The 21,383-nt window shown below is 35.0% G+C and overlaps 1 protein-coding gene across 4 annotated transcripts; it reads right to left on the bottom strand.

Moving 5' to 3' along the window:
- Positions 1 to 352: 352 nt before the first annotated feature.
- Positions 353 to 21,373, bottom strand: RNMT (RNA guanine-7 methyltransferase). Of its 4 annotated transcripts, none has more exons than XM_039339285.1 (11): positions 21,241 to 21,373; positions 18,735 to 18,955; positions 15,495 to 15,615; positions 12,344 to 12,466; positions 11,727 to 11,842; positions 10,999 to 11,180; positions 9,349 to 9,513; positions 7,436 to 7,553; positions 6,681 to 6,782; positions 3,290 to 3,323; positions 353 to 1,310 (listed from the first exon to the last, which is right to left on the bottom strand). In XM_039339285.1, exons 2-11 carry the CDS (start codon positions 18,930 to 18,932, stop codon positions 1,276 to 1,278), a joined length of 1,194 nt encoding a protein of 397 aa, XP_039195219.1. In that variant the 5' UTR covers positions 18,933 to 18,955; positions 21,241 to 21,373; the 3' UTR covers positions 353 to 1,275. The 4 variants fall into 4 exon arrangements, with proteins under 4 accessions (XP_039195219.1, XP_039195220.1, XP_039195221.1 ...); XM_039339286.1 differs by having other exon boundaries at positions 21,134 to 21,272; XM_039339287.1 differs by lacking the exon at positions 21,241 to 21,373 and adding an exon at positions 20,953 to 21,098.
- Between the last annotated feature and the right edge of the window lie 10 nt (positions 21,374 to 21,383).

Genomic DNA, 21,383 nt, shown 5'->3' with positions numbered 1-21,383 from the left:
GTCTAATTCTATTGGCTTTCAAAAGCCAATAGGAATTGTCCAGGCTGTCTCTGCCCTGCTGAGCCTGCCAAAAGTCCCATTCTGTAAACGGTACTGCACCAGTTGAGTAGTCCTCGACTTACGACCGGTTGAGTAGTCCTCGACTTACGACCGGTTGAGTAGTCCTTGACTTACGACTGGTTGGGGGTCGCGGCATTAAAAAGGTTGAGAACCACTGTTCTAGCTGGTAAACATAGTATTGGTAAAAAATTATTCTGGCAATGACTTTTGCTACTTATTTATCACAAATTTTCAAAGAATATATATGAACAACCATACAGTTAGGAATTCTGATTTCTCAGATATACATAAATGATAAGAAGAGAAATATTTTTAATTTTCATTATCAGTTTGAAAAGAAATTACAGTCTGAGGAATACAAACAGCACAGTAGTATTTCTGCAAATATTACCCACCCTATATACCAATCACAATTAATTTAGCAGTGAAAATACTCCACTGTGAAATAGAAAATCCAATAATAATGAAGTTCTGGTATCCCAACACACATAGAACTCGTACACATAAACGAGCTGTTGAAGCATGTAAGCTCTTTACAAGGTTGTCTAAAGAAAATGCCCACTAGTACAGGTTTCAAAACAGGGTAACATTTTTACTGATTGCAGCGAATACTGGATCCAGACTCACATTTCAGTGCTTACAAATTTACTAGCCTACAACTTTATGCAACCCAACAGCATCTTGAAGCAGAAGATCTCAAGTGATAATCACTTGGAAATTTATTTTGCAGCAAGTGTAACAGTAAGTAGAGTTGTAGTCCTAGGCAATGTAATTTGTAGTCCTTGGCAATATAATTACCAAATCCTTTATTCCTTAAGTGTTTTAGTTGGCAGCAGTTACATTATCATATTACTACATTATGATCAGATCTTCATACAGTACTGTGACAACTGTCACGATACAGCTTCAAAGAGTCAATGTGGCAACTCTGTACCTGAAAACACCCTGAGTATTCCAGAAAACTCGTCTTTCGCTAAAAGTAGGAACCCAGCCATACCACACAAAAAGTAAAATGTATAACACATACGCTGTATATACACCACATACAAACAACAAAAAAAAAATCCATCTGTCACAGACAGGCAGCCATGACTCAAACATAAGCATGCCCGATCTTGGTCGTTTCCTGCACACACTTAAACATAAAAATATAAAATAGCTGTCAGTTTGGATGCTTGATCACATCATCTGTATTTCATTGTTTTCTTTTTCCTTTTAAAGTTTTTCAAATACAAAAATCAAGTACAGACCTGAAAGGGAAAAAGGGAAAATATTAATAGCCTGATCTCATTTCAAAAATTTTCTCACAATTAAGATTTTCCTAATACTCATTTCTTTTTGTACATATACAAATCTGAAATTATGCAAGCCCTATTCATATTTACTATATTATTATTATTATTATTATTATTATTATTATTATTATTATTATTATTATTATTATTATTATTATTATTCATAATATACCCAGGCAGAATTACTTACAGTAATGTGTGTATACAGGAAGCATGTGTACTTGGTGGTATATTTTAAGAAAAGATCATTATTTTTTGAAATACAGGTAGTCCTCGGCTTACAACCACAAATGAGCCCAAAATTTACATTATTTATACATTTGTTAAGTGAGTTTTGCCCCATTTTATATCCTTTCTAGCCACAGTTGTTTTAGGGAATCACTGCAGTTGTTAATAACAGCTGTTAAGTGAAACTGGCTTACTCCTTCTCGCATGACCCCAGGACACTGCAACCATCCTAAATATGAACCAGTTGCCAAGCACCCAAATTCTGACCATGGGGATGCTGCAACGGTCGTAAGTGTGAAAAATTGTCATGTCACTTTTTTCAGTGCCACTGTAACTTTGAACAGTCACTAAACAACCTGTTGTCAGTCAAGGGCTACCTGTACCACATATTAGTATTTGAAAGATAATCAGCTTATATATACGACCACAGAAGAGACTGGACAGCTATTTGTTCCGAAATGGTATAGGGTTTGCTACCTGAGCAGGGGGTTGGACTAGATAACCTCCAAGGTCCCTTCCAACTTTATTATTATTATTATTAAACTATTCTAAATCCATGTACTCACTTAATACAGAAGCAAAGCACCTGCAGCACCCTTCACCCAAGTCTTGGTTACATCCCTAGGATTTCTCTAAGAATTGCTAATGAATTTTAATTTATAACGATACAGATTACAAAAAGATATTGCATACCTAGAAAATAATTGCATTGGTTTTTTTAAAATTAAATAAAATCAAAATCAGTTTGTCTCGACTCTACATTTTTTTCTTTTGCTATAACTATAATATCTAAACTGATGGTGATCTTTTCTATAAATCTATTAATGGTACAAACAATAATGTATATGGTTGCACTTAAAATACATGGTTCATGTCATGAAGGCTAAAGTAATATATAACAAAATATACAGATACTAAGTTGATCACCCTTAACAACTATATTGGCTATCTTACTGGCTCATAGTTCCTGTATTACTTTAAGAGGAAAGCATAATCAAGCATGTCTCATAATTTTCAAACATTTTAAAACTAATAATTGCATAGTAACTGAGTTTTAGTCATTTCACTTTTTTAGAAAACATAAGGATATTTCTTTATTGACATTTATTTCTTACGTCATTTCCACTGATGTTTGACAGTGGAATTGGCGTTAAGGAATACATTTCAATAAACATCATCCAAAACATTAGGGAAATTAATTTGTGTTATTTCTAAATTATCATAAAGGCAGAATATAAGTAAGTAAGTAAATAACCTGAACTGAAATTTTTATGCCTATTTATATAAATTACCGATTATAAATTTGAAAGGTAAAGACTTCTTCCAAAACATTCAATACTGACTGACTGCAAGGATGCACTCACAATGTTTTCTTGACAATGCAAAAGTGATTTTCATTTCCATGCTCTTGGGTAGTTTTACTTCCAAGTCAGTATAACTATGCATAGTTAAATGACTGAATTTAATCTCAGTACCTACACTGAAAAAGGCTTTGATGAATTTGCACATACTATGGTGAATAGCCAGTCCTTTTGTGTAAAAATTCACTTTGTAATTTATTTATGAAATATTTCCAGTCAAGAAATTCATCGTAATGGCACAATAGCAAGACAAATGCAGAAATACTGCTAAGCAAACGCATGTATATTTGATAGATATTTGATAACTATTCCAGGAATTTTCAAACACTTGTTTGCAATACATACTTGTTGCTTCCCATTCAGATTTACTCATTGTTCCCTAAAAGGAAAGAGAAAGAAATTTACAAGATTGTTTTTTTCTGAAGTTCTACGTACTTCAGAAAGCTAAACCGAGTTCTATCATATTATAATACTATAATACTTAAGCATTTTCTTTGAACTTAAGCATATTTATAAGCTGAACATTGGATTAATACATAGATCTCGTACTTTTAAAATATCTAAAAACTTCCTGCCAGTTTTCAATTTCAACTCATCTGAAGATAAGCTCCCAGGAGAATCTATGGCAGCCTCCCATTTCTGTGAAACTAGAGGGATGGAAGGATGCAAATATCGCTTTCTGTGGTGGGGGCAAAGTTATTCTTTCCCCTTTTAAATTTGATCTTACTTTCCTAAGCTTCAAGAAATTAATAAAAACAGCTATTATTATGATTAGTTCCACAGTCAGCAAGATGTTTGGACAGGATTTGCCAATTATGTCGATCTATCAAGTCCTTTCAAAGGACCTGGAATAAGCTGGGGTTGTTGATTAATAATATTAAAAGTATCGACACAAATATAAGCTGTTCTAAATAAAACTGCTTTTGGCAATGGACTAGTGATTTTGTTAATAGCATCGGTCACTCAGTTAGTTAGATGTTTAGACTGGATTTTACATTTTTGTCCACCTATCAAGTTCTTCCTCTGAATCTGGGATAGCCAGATGTTGTTTTATGGTGTTACAGGTATCGTCACAGGATGAAAATTGTTCAAAGTAAAGCTGCCTTTTACAACTGATTGATGGTGATTTTGTCAATGCCAGTGGTGTTTAAGTGGTGCTCCAGATGCTTTGGAATTCCAAAATGATTATTACTTTGGCGCAATTGTTGTTTTCTTTTGCTGTAGTTGTTCTATTTCTAGTCAGAGGTCTTTTATGATTTTCTCAAGTTCTTTATTTTCTATTCCAGGGGTTCTCAACCTGTGGGTCAGGACCCCATTTGGGGTCGAACGACCATTTCACGGAGGTCGCCAAACAATGCAGTCCACCATTTTTTTCCCCTTTTCCTTAGCTGTGCTACTCCCTTTTATTCTATTGGCTTTTGAAAGCCAATAGAATAGACTCTCTTGAATAGAGTCTAATTCTATTGGCTTTCAAAAGCCAATAGGAATTGTCCAGGCTGTCTCTGCCCTGCTGAGCCACCAAAAGTCCCATTCTGCAAACGGTGCTGCACCAGTTGAGTAGTCCTCGACTTACGACCGGTTGAGTAGTCCTCGACTTACGACCGGTTGGGGGTCGCGGCATTAAAAAGGTTGAGAACCACTGTTTTCTATCTCCAGATACTGCAATGTCAACTTTCCAGACTTTGCCTTTATTATTGACAGTCATGAAGTCTGAACTGTTATGTGGCAGGTGCTTGTCTATCTGAAATCTAAAGTCCCAGAGCACTTTAGCTTCTTCATTTTCTATTACTTAATAACATTATCATGGCTTAACACACAATCAGCCAGATGTTTAGACTGGCATTTTTACTCATCTATCAATTCCTTCTTAATGACTCTGGTGATAGAATTTACAATTTACATGTATTATTAATTGCCTTGTTTAATTATTCTTTATTATTTTGTAAAATGATTTGATCTACAGATCTTTCGTTATTACATATACACCCTGGCAAGAGCCTCACAAAGAAGATGCGAGGAAAATAAATAACAACATCCAATTATAGATATCCAAGAAATTCCATCTCCCTGAAATTAAAAAAATTTTTTACATGACCCCCAAAACAGGAAAATAATCTTAAAAGCTAAAAAAATTCTATAAGACACCCATGGTAAACCACTTTCATACATTCCATATTCTGCCTCCCAAAAAACTTTATATGAAAGATTTAATGTAATTACCAGAAGTTAAGGTCTTAAGGATATCTTTAGGTTTACCCTAATCTTATTCTCTGTTTTCTCTCTGGTTTTCAAACATGAATAAACCAGTTAACAAATAAATGAATATAAACCTGTGTGTTTGTGTGTATGTGTGTGTGTGTGTGTGTATACACATATATAAATATATACATACACATACACACACACACACACACACACACACACACACACACACAAACTGCTTGAGCCACTGTGCTGGTTATTTCCTTAATTTTAATATTCAGAAGCTTCTCTGCAACTCTTCACATGTATTAAAGGATACTGTAGCAAACAAAGATAACAACTAACTTGGATCTAACTATTTATCTACCTGGAACAATTGCTTAATATTAGAACTCCCAAGTTATCTTCTTTTAACATAGGAAATAACAATATTTCCTAATTTCTTAATATTACTACACGTAGTCGTTATTGCAACTACAATTGGGAACAGTAATTCAGTTGTTTAGTAAAGCAGTCACTAAGTGAAGCCCCATCTGTATTTATTGTCTTACTTCAGCTTTCCTTTGCTTTATTCTTGTGAAGGTTATAAATGTAATAATAGGATATAAAGTTACTTCTTCATCTTCACTATAATTTTGAACAATCACTAAATAATGACTACCTGTATTCCCTTAGAAAAATACTGTCTGTAACTTTCCACACATAATAAAGCATACTCAGGCAAACAAGGATAGCAATTTACTTGAATACAACTATTTGTTACTTGGAGCAAAACACATTTTCAAGAATAAAGATACAAAGGATTTTGTCAATTCATTTCTACATTTGTCTTGAAACAGTAGCTGAACTCTCTTAAATTACTATGTTCTGAGCAGGTAGACAAGTAATGTTAATTAAACTAACAATTTTCATAAATGTATCGACAAGACTGATGTTTTATTTTGAACAAGCCTGCTTATACATAAAGACACCTTTGTAAGTTATTATATGCCAGATCTTAAAACAAAACACTGTACCTACACTGTATCTCCTTCTAAGGCTCAGAAGTTTCAAATAATAATTGTTTAAAAAAGCTATTTGCTACACAAGCAAACCTAACATTAACACTGTGTACCTAACAAGACACAAAATAAGCTTCAGTACTTTCTTACCTGTTCTGCAAACAGAAACCAATAATAAAACATCAATAGGTACATCATTTTACAGAAATTAAAGGGGGGGGGGAATCTATCCCTGACATTTGGGAAAAGAGACAGACTGGCTTCACAATCTACATCAAGTGAGGAACCTGAGAAAATGTTCTTCCTTCACAGTGGCATCAGGAGAGAAGAGAATGTGCATTATAGGGGATCTAATATAGAAATCTGAGCCTATCCAACAGAGGGAAGAAGAAAGATATCTTAAATTGCAAGACTTCAACCAAACTGATCTAGTTGAAAAACAAGACATTGCAGTGTTCATATTGACTTAGGTGGCTATGGTGCCTTTGAACTTAACACTTCAGGCAGCAAAATAGAATTCCGTAAATACTTACAAAAGGTAGTTTTGCTTTTCCATCCTTCTTAGACATTTCTGCATGTTCATAATCCTCTTTTAGATGTGAGACCAATCTGGAACCTTCATCAGCGGGGTATTTCTGAAAAATAGCTTAGGTAGAATTAATGTAAATATAACTTTGGACAGCAAACTAAAAATTATATGAACAGGTAATAATCTCCACAACAAAATGTACTTGCTGTACCCAACACCTGTCTCTTCCACCCTATAATTATATACCTCCTTCTACCCATTACAGAAATAAAGGAGGTAGAAGTGGTTTGTATTCAAACTCTTTACAGAGTAAGGCCTATTTAGCTTTGGAACGATACTATACTTTGGGTCCACAGCCCATATCTCGGAATAATCTTCTGCAATTAAATGCTGTCCAAATGTATTGGAACTGCATTTCTTGTAATTTCCAGTGAGCATGGCTAATGACATCCAAATGGGGAAAGTCAATAATTATTAATAACAAACTTAAAACAACTTACTGTAGGTTAGTCCTATGATTTATCCATATACCATCAATTAGATTTTAAATAACCCATTTTAATGTTTATCGCAGAGGTGGGTAGCCAATAGCACAAGTCAAAAACTTACATACACTTGATTCAAATGCAAATAAACATGGAAACTATTACAAAATTCCCTTTTAATCTAATGACAGTATATTATTTGAAAATTACCTAACACTCGACCTGTCTAACAATTTAAGATCATACTTATATCTACAATATAGCAAGCAGTTACCTCCAATGCCATCATTTGTTGCAGAAGTATTTTATGTTCCACATTCTTCACTTTTTCTTCATAAAATTCCCAAAATGTTTTTTTGTAGACTAGTTTCATTCTATACTTCTTTGCCATGCTGCAAAGTAAATTGAGTAACGTATCATGAAATTATTCTCAAAATATTAAGTTTTCAAATAGTACTTCTGTATCCGGAGCTACCATGTGATCTGCTTCAAAATTGCAGCAACATACATTACAGGACCAGAAAGAAGTATTTAAATCACCAAGCCTAATGCTGTACTCAATGTGGAAATCAAAGTTAAAGTATCTGTTAAAAATGTCTGTCTAAATTTTGTTTGAAGGCATCCAGCCCACTATCTCCTTGAGTAATAAGTTTCATAAATAAACTGACTTAACTGTAAAGAAACCTATCCAGCATTTAATTAGAATCTACTTTCATATAATACCTTTATTCTATTTTCTGAGTCTGAGACAACAAATAACATGTTGTGGCATTGTCTATGAAGATTCTCAGTCATCCAAGTCACAGCTGCTCCAAAGGTGCTTTTTCAAAAGGCAACTGAACTTTTCTTGGTTTTTTCCTTGAAAATGTTTCATTTCTCATCTAAGAAGCTTCCTCAATTCTGAATGGTGGGGGGAAGGAATTGAAAGATTTATATTCCTTGCAGTCAACTGGTCATTTGCACTCTCTCTGAGAGTGGCTGAGGTTATTTGGGGTTTAACTGTCTCTTCAGGGTCACATGAATCAGGATGTGGAAGCAAAACTTCTTCAAGAAAAAAACAAAGAAAAGTCCAGTTGCCTTTTGAAAAATCACCTTTGGGACAATGTGGTGACATTCTTTTGTGTGTCACTTATTCTGGTACTTGAAAAGGCATATTTTCTCAAGATTAAAATTTCCACTTGTCCTGTTTCTAGAAAGACTTAATTGCCATTTTACACTTGTTTTAAATTGCCTCCATCTTTTTAAAATACTGTATCCAGTGCTGGAGGCAATACTTGATATGAAGTACAACTAATGCAGAGGAACAATTACTTTCCATGATTTTGGAAACTGCACTTTTATTCAAACAGCCTTAAATTACATTTGCCTTTTTTCCAGACACATCATCCTGCTGATTCTACTGGAAAAGTAAGTTGGAATGCAATATTAAGACTATAGGACCAGGTACACTCATTTTAATCAGTATTACTTCTGCCCGTATGAGAAGATGTAAAGAAGAGGAAGGAATGAAGAAGTAAGCTACAAATAGCCCTCAGGTTATCTGGAATTGCCATCATTAAACAATGTAGTTATAAAGTGCCACATCATATGACTGCATCACTTAACAATGGCAATCACAGTTGCCATCATAACTCCAGAAGGATGTGGATTAAGTGAAGACCTCATATGACCATGGCATGAGAAGAGTCAGAAATTTTTGGCAACAACTGCAGATGAAAACTACAGGTGGAGGATGGGTACTGTGGCAGGGAGGTGAATGCCACAGACGGGCACTACGAAGTACAGGCAGGAGAATGTTCGGCCTAATCTTGCCCATTTTTCAGCACCATCATATCTTTGTACAGTCATTGAACGTACAGGCGTAATCTGAGGTCTACTTATATAATTCTAAACAGTGAACAAAAAGTCTGTTTATTCAAATTCATAAGCTATCACTGGCTATGTTACTCCTCACAGAAACTTAAACTTAAATTACTCGACAGAGAAACTTAAAATAGCCAAAGCCAACTTATGGACAATTCTAACAAATATTTAAATAAAATGCAGTATTTTTGTTATTGTTTTATAACCTATCTTTCTCTGTCAATTACTCAAAGTAGCTGACAATATTTAAAATATAAAGCAAAGAGGCTGAAGAGAAATAAAACTAAACTAACATGCAAAAAATAAGAGTAGGTAAGAACTTACTCTACTAGCAATGGAAAATAAACCAGGAACTCTGGAACATCAACCACTTCTTCCAAGTGAAAGTCATATTTGCAACCAAACAGAGGATAATCTCCCTTTGTCTGGAACATTACATTATATATTTCATTCCCAAATGAATTTGTTTCTGAAGATTCAAGGCGTTTTCTATTGCAGAACATTAAAAAAAGATAATTACATTTGGTTAAGCTTAAGAGGTTATAGCCAATTCAAAGAGCACTAAGAAGCCAAATAAAACAATGACATAAAATCCTATTGGACAGAACAAACTATTTTAAAGCAGTGAGGCACCCACACCTTACAAAAAACTTAATGCAACTGCTCAGAGGACTTTTTGAAGATTGTCTGCACATTTGTACATGTGGAAATCACTCCTGCCAAGACTGATGGCATAGTGAAGCAGCTGTGGAAAATACAACACTTGGCGCTTCAGTAAGGAGCATCTGATTTATTCCAATATGCTGACAGAAATGATTTTTCAACAGGCACACTCAGAAATGTGGTGGCTGCATGTCTTTGGATATCCTAAGTAAGTTAATTAACAGAAGTCTAATGACTATGGAGGGCTTCAAATTAGAAGCAAATGGTGCTTCAGAACTTGGGAACATGCAAAAATAGCGTTTTCTTAAACCAAAGAACTTGTGTCTTCCTAGGATCAGCTGCCATATTCTTGCTTTCAAATCTGAAGTTCCACACAGCCCTACTTATTAATTGTATTTTCTATCTATGGCTACAACTGTCCATTATCTCATGTTCATATTCAGTGTTTGGAACAGTGAAATCGGGTGTTTAATGAGGAGAAAATGCTTTTCTGTATCATAAACTGTTTCTTTAAAAGGAAGTCTAAAAATTTCAAAGTGTTAGGACTCCTGCGGGCTAATAAAATACAGAATCAAACCAGACATACAGTATTTCTCATTTACATGATATTTATATTTCACATTAAAGCATTTACTTTAGATCAGGGATGTCAAACTGGCTGCCTGCAGGCCAAATGCGTCACATGCAGGCCCCGCCCACCCCAGCTTCACAAAGGCAAAAAACATCATACGTCACATGACACGATCGAGTTTGGCACCTGAGATTATATAGCCCAAGATCCACAAACCAGAGATGGATGGATGGATGATGTGCCATCAAGTCCATTTTTGAATACTAGTGACTTCATAGCTAGATGGGATCAATATTTATGAAGCATAATTCCAAGTCCTGCAAGTGATTCTGGAACACCAGAATAGAATGGAACTCAGTCCTTCCATAGAAAAGTATCTATCAAGCTTCTCTTATTCAAGCTTTATAATGTGGCATGGTTGAAGAAGAGATATGTTGTTGTACTTGTTTAATAATTGACAGAAATTAATGTTATCATGTGTTCTTTTTTGTTATGGAGAAAAATTGCTGTTCCAATTTTATGTAATACATAGTCATCGTAAAAAAATATAACAGAAAAGCTGCAGGCAGGCAAACAAATTAAACAGTCAAGGCAAATAATATGAGCATCTGCGCATTTTCATCATTGTTATGGCAGTAATAATTTGTCCAATCAATTCCAAAAAACTGACATTTGAAAATATCTGACTTAAAAAGTATTTCCTTTGTTTGCTCTCACATAACCCATTCTCACCAACTTACACAAGTTCATAACTATCTGGAGTTGTACCAATGAAGTATCCACCAGGGGAAAGTTGCTCACAAGCATTTTTAAGCATCATATCCGCTTGCTCATAGGTCTCAAATGAATAATGATACACAAACTGACAGCTGCAAATGTCAAAATACATATTGCTATCCCTGTACTTTTTAGACAGAAGTTCCTGAAACAAACAAAAATGAAAGTAAAAACACATGTGCATTATTCCAGCATCCTAACACAAAGTTTTTTGAAAACCTAACTAAAATTACCTTCTGTATCTACTGTATCTATATGAACTGAATTCTAAGAAAAAAATATTTGGAGGGGGTTTTTTCCAGGTTAAAAAAAACAACAATGAAGAGAGCAATTTTAGGCAACCCGTATGTTGATTTATGATGTAATAGTATATAGAAAAATTGTTACATAAAATTGTGAATATCTGAACATATGATTTCATATGGTATAAATTACAAGTGTGTACTTGTCTCATTGATATACAATACCACACATCTTGAATATTTAAGACTAATTCCTTGTAGGTTCCTAACTCCCCTTGCCAATAAGATTAGATTAATTATTCAGTCTGTAAAATATGAAACTATTCTATTAAAATAGAATTTTTAAAAAATTTTCCTTCAGTCATAATGTAATTACTTTCCACATTTTACCAAAAGAATAACAAATCTCAAAGGAATAAAAAGAAAATAAGAGCATGAAAGAACTATACCTTCGTGCTATCCGCAGTTATAAATTCTGCACTGAAAAATCTATCATTCTGGCGACCACGGTTTCTCATATCTTGGTAACGCTGTTCACACTGTTGTACAGATATATCAGCAATATCTATTTAAAAAAAAACACAATAAAAATCTGGAATATCACTCATTTGCTGAGATTTAGCAAAAATGGAGGCTTAATTCAAACAAATACAATTCTATTTAAAACTAAATGGTTCTTATTTATAGTACATTAAATGTGTGTCAGTGTTCAGTAGTGTTTATTCAGAACAAATATTAAAGCAAACCTAAGAGTAATACTTATGGCAACGTTTAGCCCAATTATTTGCAGTGAGCATAGTATAGGATAGTGCAGTTAGCTGTTTTAATTGCCAATGGAGAATGTGCATCGAAGAGATCCAGTTAAAGAACAATTCTTAAGCATTTTGGTCAGAACATATTTACATGAATACAATACATATTATTTATTGCACGCATAGCTTCCTTTTTGTGATGTAACACTATATAGAAAAATTGTTACACAGAATTGTGAAAATTGTGAAACTTTCTTTTCTATTTTATCTACAATTTAACATAATTCCTACATCAAATTAATTTACTTTCTTACCTGTGCATACAAGTTTACTTATTCGGCCTTTTTTCCATTTCAGCAAGTCCCCACCTTTACCACATCCCAAGTCTAACACTGTAATGTTTTGTTTTCTTTGTCGCACCTTATCAAGGAATTCACCTAAGAGAAAAAAATAATAATCGTGAGAAAATGAAATGTTCTTGCTGTATTAGAGCATAGCTTCCTGATTATTTTGAGAACTTTAGAGCTCCGGCATATTGTTCCTATCTTTGAGATGTATGAGATAAAAAGAAAATCATCACGCACTTGCATGGATCCTGAGTTTTCATCTCAGATGTTAGTTTCACTGTGTTCAATGGAATTTATTTGTAGTTAAGTGTATAGGACTGCCTCACAAGAAAACTTAATTTACAACTTCCAGTTTGCCATTGTGGCTGCCCGGCCGCTGGAAGGCAAGCTCCGTCTTCCACGTTCGATTTCGTTTCGCTGGGGGACCCTGGAAAGGGTCGAAAGTTGCCCTGTAGGAGCGACGATCAAGGAAGGGCCCCCCACTTGATTGCGGGAGGGCAGCAGCCCTTCCGCTCGATCCGGGACAGCCCGCCAAACTGGCAGAGGAAAGACCAGCCATAGCAATATGGCTCGTCACTAAGCTGCAGACAGCCAAAGTCAAACTTACCATCAAGTACTTCTAAAGCAACGCGCATGAAACTGGGTGAGATCTGATCTTCTCTTTAAGATCCTAAGTATTTTCTTTTCCTGTAAAAGCTGCCCAAAGTATCTTTTCCCCCTGTGAGGAGAGAGGAAAGGGAATTTCTACCCCACCCTCTAAGAATAGCGGCGACTGACTACCCAGGGGAATTAAAGCACTAAAAGAACAATTTTAATCTAATTGGATGTATATGTTTCTGAAACTTGGGGACCAAAAGTTTTCTTATTTTTACTGGAGACTTTTGTTTTGATCTACAAAAAAAGAAATAAAACTGGAAAAAGGATTATAAAAATTTTGGACTTAAAAAACTTTAAATGGCATTGGTGACATCTTATGGCAAAGTTTTGTATTACTACTTGTTATTGCCTAAAAGAGACTTGGCTGGAAGCCCAGACTTCAGATAAAACTCTTTCGACCTTGATAGATACCACCTATGAGAAACTCAGCTGTAAAGAGAACTTCTGGGCGGCATAACTGACCTGCTTGAACTATGAATGTAAACCTTTACTGACTTTTAGAGCTATATTTGGGGAATTGCTTTCCTATTTCTTTATCTGAGGAACACTGGTTATTATATGAGATGATGAAATACCTTGGACTATAAAATCTTACTTGACAAACAACTTCTACTATAAAGACTACCTATAAACACATGAAATAGAGGTCCCATACCTAGTTATAAAATTATTTTTAACGTCTGATTTTAAAGTCCTCAACTTAACACACTATTAAGAGAATATGGATGAAGACCAGGAAAAGATCCTTTCTATGTTGAAAGCAATACATGAAACCATTCTTTCAGCTTGTGACAAAATAAGATGCAACATCAAAGAACAAGATGTCAGCTTAGATATACAAACTCAAATTTTAACTACAAACAAAGAACTAACAACGCAGAAGATAACAGAAGAACTGGAACAATCAAATACTAAGACAGAGGACTCAATTGACTAACAAATACAGTTAATAGAAAATCCAGAAAAGAGAGTGACAACACTGAAAATGGAAAAGACCTTCTATATAAATCAGAAGAAAGAACAGATTGAATGGAAGATAAACGTATCAGGACAATCATGGGGAATTGGAACAGGGAGATGATCTAATGAATACAAACGGGTTAATCCTTCCAAAAAAATGGCAACTAAATGGTCTCTCTTATTTCAAATATATATAATAATAGAGGAAGATCTGTTTGATGATTTAAAAGCACTGACATGGAAGGCTAGTTGGCAAAGGAGGAAAGCCAGAATAAGGCTGAAGAAAATTGGGGTTTTGATTTATTAAAGGGGATTTCATATTACTAACTGAGGGTTAAAGGGAGAAGTTGAAATAAGGGGAATTTTGGTCATTAAATTTAAAATATTTGGAAATTAGTTGAACATAAGGATTCTATTTGTTTAATATTTAAAAATTAGACCCAAAAGAAAAAAATTATGAATATGTTTGATTTATTGATTAACCCAGACAATATATATAATGGTTTTGGTTCATTAAAGAGGATTCTGTATTATTAATTAGATGATTTAATATGGTGGGAAATAGATAACTTTTAGAAAACAGAACAAGACTATACTCTAATAGGTAAGATGTGTATTTTGAATATTAGATTCTGTTATGAATTGAGATAAGGGAAACTTTGGTTACTTAAAGCCTGGAAATTATAAATATCAAATGTTAAATCTGAATATTGATGGAAAACTAAAAATTGGGAAAAAAAATTAACAGGACATTGATTGTCTATAAAGATTTAATGTAAAAGTAATTAAGATATATATAAGCTAAAAATTTATTGATAAATGTAATAATGATGTTTTTACTTAGTTGATATAATAAGAACTGTACTAGCTTAAATATGCAATAGTAGATATTAAGGGAAAAAGAGAGGAAATATTTGATGTTATAACATGGGATTTGTACTACAGATTTTTGTATGTTATTGAACTACTGATTAACCCAGCCACCACATTGCTTTTTAAATACCTAAATGTATAATTAGATTAATAATAATATTATTTAAAAAAAGAAAACTTAATTCACTTAAAAATGTTTCTATTTTGTGTGCTAAACTTTAGAAAAGTTAATTTCATCATGAATTCTCAGAATTTCATTGATTAATTTTAGTAATATCCAAGGATGACTAGTCTGGACTAAGATGTATTTTTGACAAAAAGTATCATTTTTATCTCACAATATATTCATGATTATAATCTCACTTTTTTTTAGACCAAAACGATAAACAGAAAAATGCTCTTACAAATACGTGCAATGCTTGCATTATAGACCAACAGTGAAGAGTAGAGTCCTGGTTTTTATGCAATCAAAATATTATTTTTCCAATATATAATCTAATATTTGGAATTTAGAAATTAATTTTGATATTTGTTTGTCTCTCATAGCCAGCTGTACTACTTTTTTTCCCAAAAGGTAGATGTGTGAATTACAGATATTTTGAACTGTGTTTTTAATACACAGACATACCAATTAGCACGCTCTTTATCCAATTGTTAAAGTTTCGGAGATAGAAGATGCGACTCTTGCTACGTTGTTCCAATCCAACCTCTTCAAGCTTATTATAATGTGCTGCTACAGCTTCTGCATGCTACATAAAATAAATGATTAAGTATAGCATATAAATGTTTATATGCATTTAGGTGATATCTAAATCCCAATATTTTTCTTTATTTGGTGCATTCTTTTTTTACAGCAATAGAGTTTATACCAAAAAATTATATCTTTACATGTGGAGTGTATATTTCCTGACAAATTCTTTCCAACCTACTAAAGAAACAAAACAAATAAGAGTACCAGAAAAAAAGACAGCAGGACTAGTATAAATCTATTAAGTAGAGGAAACATGAAAAAAAAATCACATTAAATGTTGAAACATGAACATTAAGCAAACCTATTCAATGCCTTTTACTACTGCATTTTGAATGAGGTAAAGTTCAATATATTCTTCACAAGTTACCTTTGATAAAATACATTATAATAATTCAATAGTATAAATAAGATGTATAAGTTATTCTTTCTCCTCCTGATATATTACATATAAAAGGAGAACATAAAGTTGATACTTTACAATGGCAAAGGCTTTATATATATATATATATATATATATATATATATATATATATATATATATATATATATATGCGCTACTTTACCCAGAGCTTTGGTGAGGGAGAGAGAGAGAGACCCTTCACTACACTTGCCATCTTTTATTTTTACCTTTTATTGACTCATTTCTTTGATTGTTGTGAGATGCCCAGAGTCAATGAGAATGAGACAGCATACAAAATGAATATTTTATTATGGTTGATTGCACAGTGAGCCAGATTTGGCATTTTTATCCACCTATCGAGTTCTTCCAAAGGACCTGGGCTAGGCAGATATTGTCTGATAGTGCTAAAGGTATAACATAGGATATAAGCTATTCCAAGTAAAACAGCCTACTGCAACTGACTAATGGTGATTTTGTTAATGCCAATGGTGTTCAACTAGTGTTCCAGTTATTTTGGGATTGGACTATTTGTACTATTAGTACAATTTTTGCTTCCTTTTGCCACAGTTCTACTTTTAGTCTGTATTTTGTGATTTTTCTCCAGTTCATTTTCTTCTGTCTTTACTGCCCTGTCCACTATCCAGACTTTTTTGTTTCTCTTATCAACAATAATTAAGTTTGGGATGTTATATGGCAGGTGCTTGTCTGCTTGAGTTGTGGCCTCACAAATACTTGCTTGCAGATGGTTTCTCTTCCAGGTATTTTATTTATGTTATGGTTCATCATATTATTAGTTAAAAGCAAACCTTCTGCTCATTTTTATACACTCATTAATATGGAAATCCCATTCAACTTAAAACTTGTTCTTGCTCCTATCTTACCCAGTTTTAATAATAATAATAATAATAGTAGTAGTAGTAGTAGTTGTAGTAGTAGTAGTAGTAGTAATGTTGGAAGGGACCTTGGAGGTCATCAAGTCCAACCCCCTGCTCAGGCAGGAAACCCTACACCATTTCAGACAGATGGCTGTCCAGTCTCTTCTTAAAAACTTCCAGTGTTGGAGCATTCACCACTTCTGGAGGCAGGTTGTTCCATTGGTTAATTGTTCTAACTGTCCTGAAGTTTCTCTTTATTTCTAGGTTGCTTCTCTCCTTGATTAGTTTCCATCCGTTGCTTCTTGTCCTGCCCTCAGGCGCTTTGGAGAATAACTTGACTCCCTCTTCTTTGTGACAGCCCCTGAGATATTGGAACATATTGGGAGATATCATGTCCCCCCTCATCCTCTTCTTTAAACTAGACATAGCCAATTCCAGCAACCGTTCCTCATGTTTTAGCCTCAAGTCCCCTAATCATCTTTGTTGCTCTTCTCTGTACTCTTTCTAGAATCTCAGCATCTTTTTTACATCGTGGTGACTAAAGCTGGATGCAGTATTCCAAGTGTGGCCTTACCAAGGCATTGTAAAATGGTATTAATACTTCACGTGATCTTGATTCTATCCCTCTGTTAATGCAGCCCAGCACTGAGTTGACTTTTTGGGCAGCTGCAGCACACTGCTGGCTCATATTTAAGTGATTGTCCACTAGGACTCTGAGATCTCTCTCACAGCTACTACTATTGAGCAAGGTACCCCCTATACTATACCTGTACATTTGGTTTTTCTTGCCTAAATGTAGAACCTTTTTTCACCATTGAATTTCATTTTGTTAGATAGCACCCAGTGTTCAAGTCTGTCCAGGCCCTTCTGTATCTTAAGCCTGTCTTCTGGAGTGTTGGCTATTCCTGCCAGCTTGGTGTCATCTGCAAATTTGATGAGTTCTCCATCTATCCCCTCGTCCAAATCGTTGATGAAGATGTTGAAGAGCACTAGGGCTAGAACAGATCCCTGGGACACCCCACTACATACTTCCCTCCATGTAGATGCAGTTCCATTGAGGATCACACACTGAGTACGGCCAGTCAGCCAGCTACGAATCCATCTGGTGGTGATGCTGTCTAACCCACTTTTTTCTAACTAATCGAGTAGTAGGTTGTGATCTACTTTATCAAATGCCTTACTGAAGTCCAAGTAAATTATATCCACAGCATTCCTCTAAGCATTACTTCTTCATCCAAAACATCAATGAAAATGTTGAAGAGTATTTGGAATTCTGTACCATTCCCACTTAATATTCCATTCCAGTTCAATGAGAACTAAGCACTCTTTGATTATAGTTTCCAAATAAGCTATGAATCTACCAAACAGACATACCTATCAGATAACATAAAATAGTTTGTTAAATGTTTTACTGAAATATAAATATATTATGCCCGTTGCATTTCCAAATCTATTAAGAAATTTATATAAACAAAAAATATGGTAATATTAGTCTTGCAAATCTATCCTTGTCAAACCCATACTGATTTCAAGGAATTATTACTAGTACACAGTTTTGTGCTGTTTTATAAAACCTTCCCAGATACGGCTATCAAATAGTATGAGCTCCCAATGTTCATCTATGGGTGAATATATCTAAGTTTTGATTTTACCCGTAACAGCAGAATCCTATGCAAGTATACCTAAAAGATCAACAAAGTTTAACAAAAGCTAGAATATATGTTGTATGTGTTTCTAGTGCTCTTTCCAAATAGTAGCTTACATTTTAATTAATTTAAAACATGGGGGAAAAGTGCCTGGAAGAATTTGATTTTTTAAAAAATTAATATTTGAAACACTCACTGTTTTCTTTTTAGGAACCTCTTCAGATTCTGTTTCATGATGAAGAGTGTTTCCATCTCCTGTTTGACCTTCATCATACTTATTTGCAGTTTTATCATCTTTTTCAACAAGAGAATCCCTACGTGGACGTTTACGTCTACTATCAGCTTCTTCAACCAACTTTCTCTTTTGCTTTCCACTCTCTTCTACTTCAGCCATATTAGCTGAAGAATTTGTTACAGCTGCAAACAAAAAATATTTTCTATTATTAAACAAGATTTTGTTGACAAACCATTTGATAAACTGATGTCTATTGGGACAAGAGAATTCCAAACAACTGGAAAATAACAAATCTTGAACTTAGCTTTAGGATTGCATATTAATAGTGCTGTTAAAGAATTGTTAAATTTGAATTTGCATTTTGAATTAAATTTTAAAACAAGTTCATATTCAAACTGCTTTGAGTCACCAGATTTATACTTTTCAAATAGTCACCCTTGTATCTCTTACTATTTTAAATATAAACAAACCAAAACAATTGATACTAAAGTGTACTTAAAGCAACACATAGTGATATAATCATAAAGCTGCATCAATTCATTTATGTCCATACTCAACTACTACTGCAATGAGTTTTGCTTATTCTGGTAAGTAAAGGCAATGTCAGACTCTGCTTTGTCAAACAAATCATGCACATTAAACTTATTCCTGTATCTTTCCATGATATCCTATTAAAGTACAATTCATTCCAACCAAGTTTTCTTCTCACATGCATCCTCTCTAAGCACCTTAGCCCACACTTGGTTATTGGGATACAAGATTTATATTCTTAGTCCTATTTTTACTAGCTTTTAATATCCTAAGCTGTCTTTCATTTCATTTTCTTCATATCAGTAGGCAGGCAGATGGAAGGGGAAAAAGTGCCTTAGCCTGACCACTTTTCCTTCATGGTAATTAATTCTTGGAGAGTGGAAAAGAATTAAAGCTTATAATGCAATGGCACAAGTCAGGAAAAGAATAAACCCAGTAATAGGCCTCATCACAATCGCCCTATCAAAAGGATTTAAGCTACATTGAATCTTTAATGAATTACTTTACTTTTGGGGAACTAGTTTTCACAAATACAATAAGAACTAGGAAAGAAGTACATCTTAAATATGATCAGAGGACTGAATAACTGGAACGGCAAGCTCAGCCTAAAGCCTGGTCTTCCGCTTGTTTTGCACTCATCAAAGATATTCTCTGCGTATGCTTTATTCAGCCATCACACCAAGGGCATGCTCAATCATCTCAGGTTTTTTTTTTATTGCCTTCAAATCAGATTTATCTTCTGAAATCTGCTTGCTTAAGTGGTTGCAGTTTTCTTGACAAGGTTTTGGAAGTGGTTTGCCATTGTCTCATTCCTAGGCTGAGACAGTGACTGGCCTAAGGTCACCCAGCTGGCTTTGTGCCTTAAGGTGGAGTAGAGCTCACAATTTCCCACATTCTGGCTTGATGCCTTAACCATGTACAACAAACTGGCACTGCTCTCTCCAGTAGCCACACAGAATAAAAACTACATAGGAAAAACTCCCATGACTTACTTTATCTAGAAGGATCTTGAGAGATTGTCCCTGGCTATTTGGGCTATGAAAGAGATCTTGACAGCCAGTTTGGTGTAATGGTTAAGGTGCCAAGATCCTAATGAGGGTTAAGGTATGGAGACTAGGAGTCCTTGGCTTCCCTTATGCATGAAACCCGGCTGGGTGGTTTTTCTTGTCAGCCCAGGCAATTTCACAGGTTGTTGTTTTGAGGAAAATAAGAGGCATGGATATTAGATATCTTTGTGGCCTTATGTATTAAAAAAGGGGAAGAAGCACGTAATACAGGTAGTCCTCGATTTACAATTGGGCCCAAAATTAAGTGAGGCATTTGTTTAGTTTTGCCCCATTTTACGACCTTTCTTGCCACAGTTGTTAAGTGAATCACTGCAGTTGATAAGTTAGCAATCCAGTTGTTAAATGAATCTGGCTCCCCCATAGACTTTGTTTGTCAGAAGGTCGCAAAAGGTGATCACATGACCTTGGGATAGAGCAATGGTCATAAATATGAACCAGTTGCCAAGCATCTGGATTTTGAACTGATAATCATGGGGATGCTGCAAAGGTCGTAACGGTGAAAAAACGATCATAAGTCGCGTTTTTCAGTGCCATTGTAACTTTGAACCGTACTAAACGAACTGTTGTAAGTTGAGGACTACCTATAATCCCCAACCGTGGGAGATCCTGGCGTCAGTGGATTCACTGCCAGCGATTCTTATCGCGCCTCGGTTCCTTGATTGACCCCAGAAGCGTCATCTCCGAGACCTCCAGGAGACGCGACAGGAGGGGAAAAAACTAAATAGCCCGTCCCCGCTTTCCCTGGCACGAAACTTTAAAAACCTTCCGAGAAGAAGCAGGCCCCGCTCGCGAGCTGGAGGAAAGATGTTACAATTGGGGCCAGGCCACAATGGCGCCTTCCGCGCGCGCTGCAGCCCAACGCAGCTCACCCTCTTCCTCCTCCTTCACCGAAATGGCGCCGCTCGCGTCCCGCTCTCAGGAAATGGGGGTGCCGCCGTTCCCCGCTTTCCATCCGGGGTCGCCCTCGCCACTTCCTCTTCGGAAAGGTCAGGAGAAGTGGGCGGGGCGGCAG

The sequence above is a fragment of the Crotalus tigris genome, unplaced genomic scaffold (assembly GCF_016545835.1).
Source record: "Crotalus tigris isolate CLP2741 ecotype Arizona unplaced genomic scaffold, ASM1654583v1 scf7180000017731.4096049, whole genome shotgun sequence".
NCBI classification, from domain to species: Eukaryota; Metazoa; Chordata; class Lepidosauria; order Squamata; family Viperidae; genus Crotalus; species Crotalus tigris.
The sequence above is the reverse complement of the archived record's forward strand: the minus strand, read 5'-3'. Positions and strand labels throughout refer to the sequence as shown.

Coding starts and splice junctions, on each gene's coding strand:
- RNMT (XM_039339285.1), bottom strand. CDS start 18,932: ATGGCTGAAGTAGAAGAGAGTGGAAAGCAAAAGAGAAAGTTGGTTGAA. Junction 15,616..18,734: donor AGGTTCCTAAAAAGAAAACA/GTGAGTGTTTCA, acceptor TATTTTATGTAG/CATGCAGAAGCTGTAGCAGC. Junction 3,324..6,680: donor GAAAAGCAAAACTACCTTTT/GTAAGTATTTAC, acceptor CTTTCCTTTTAG/GGAACAATGAGTAAATCTGA.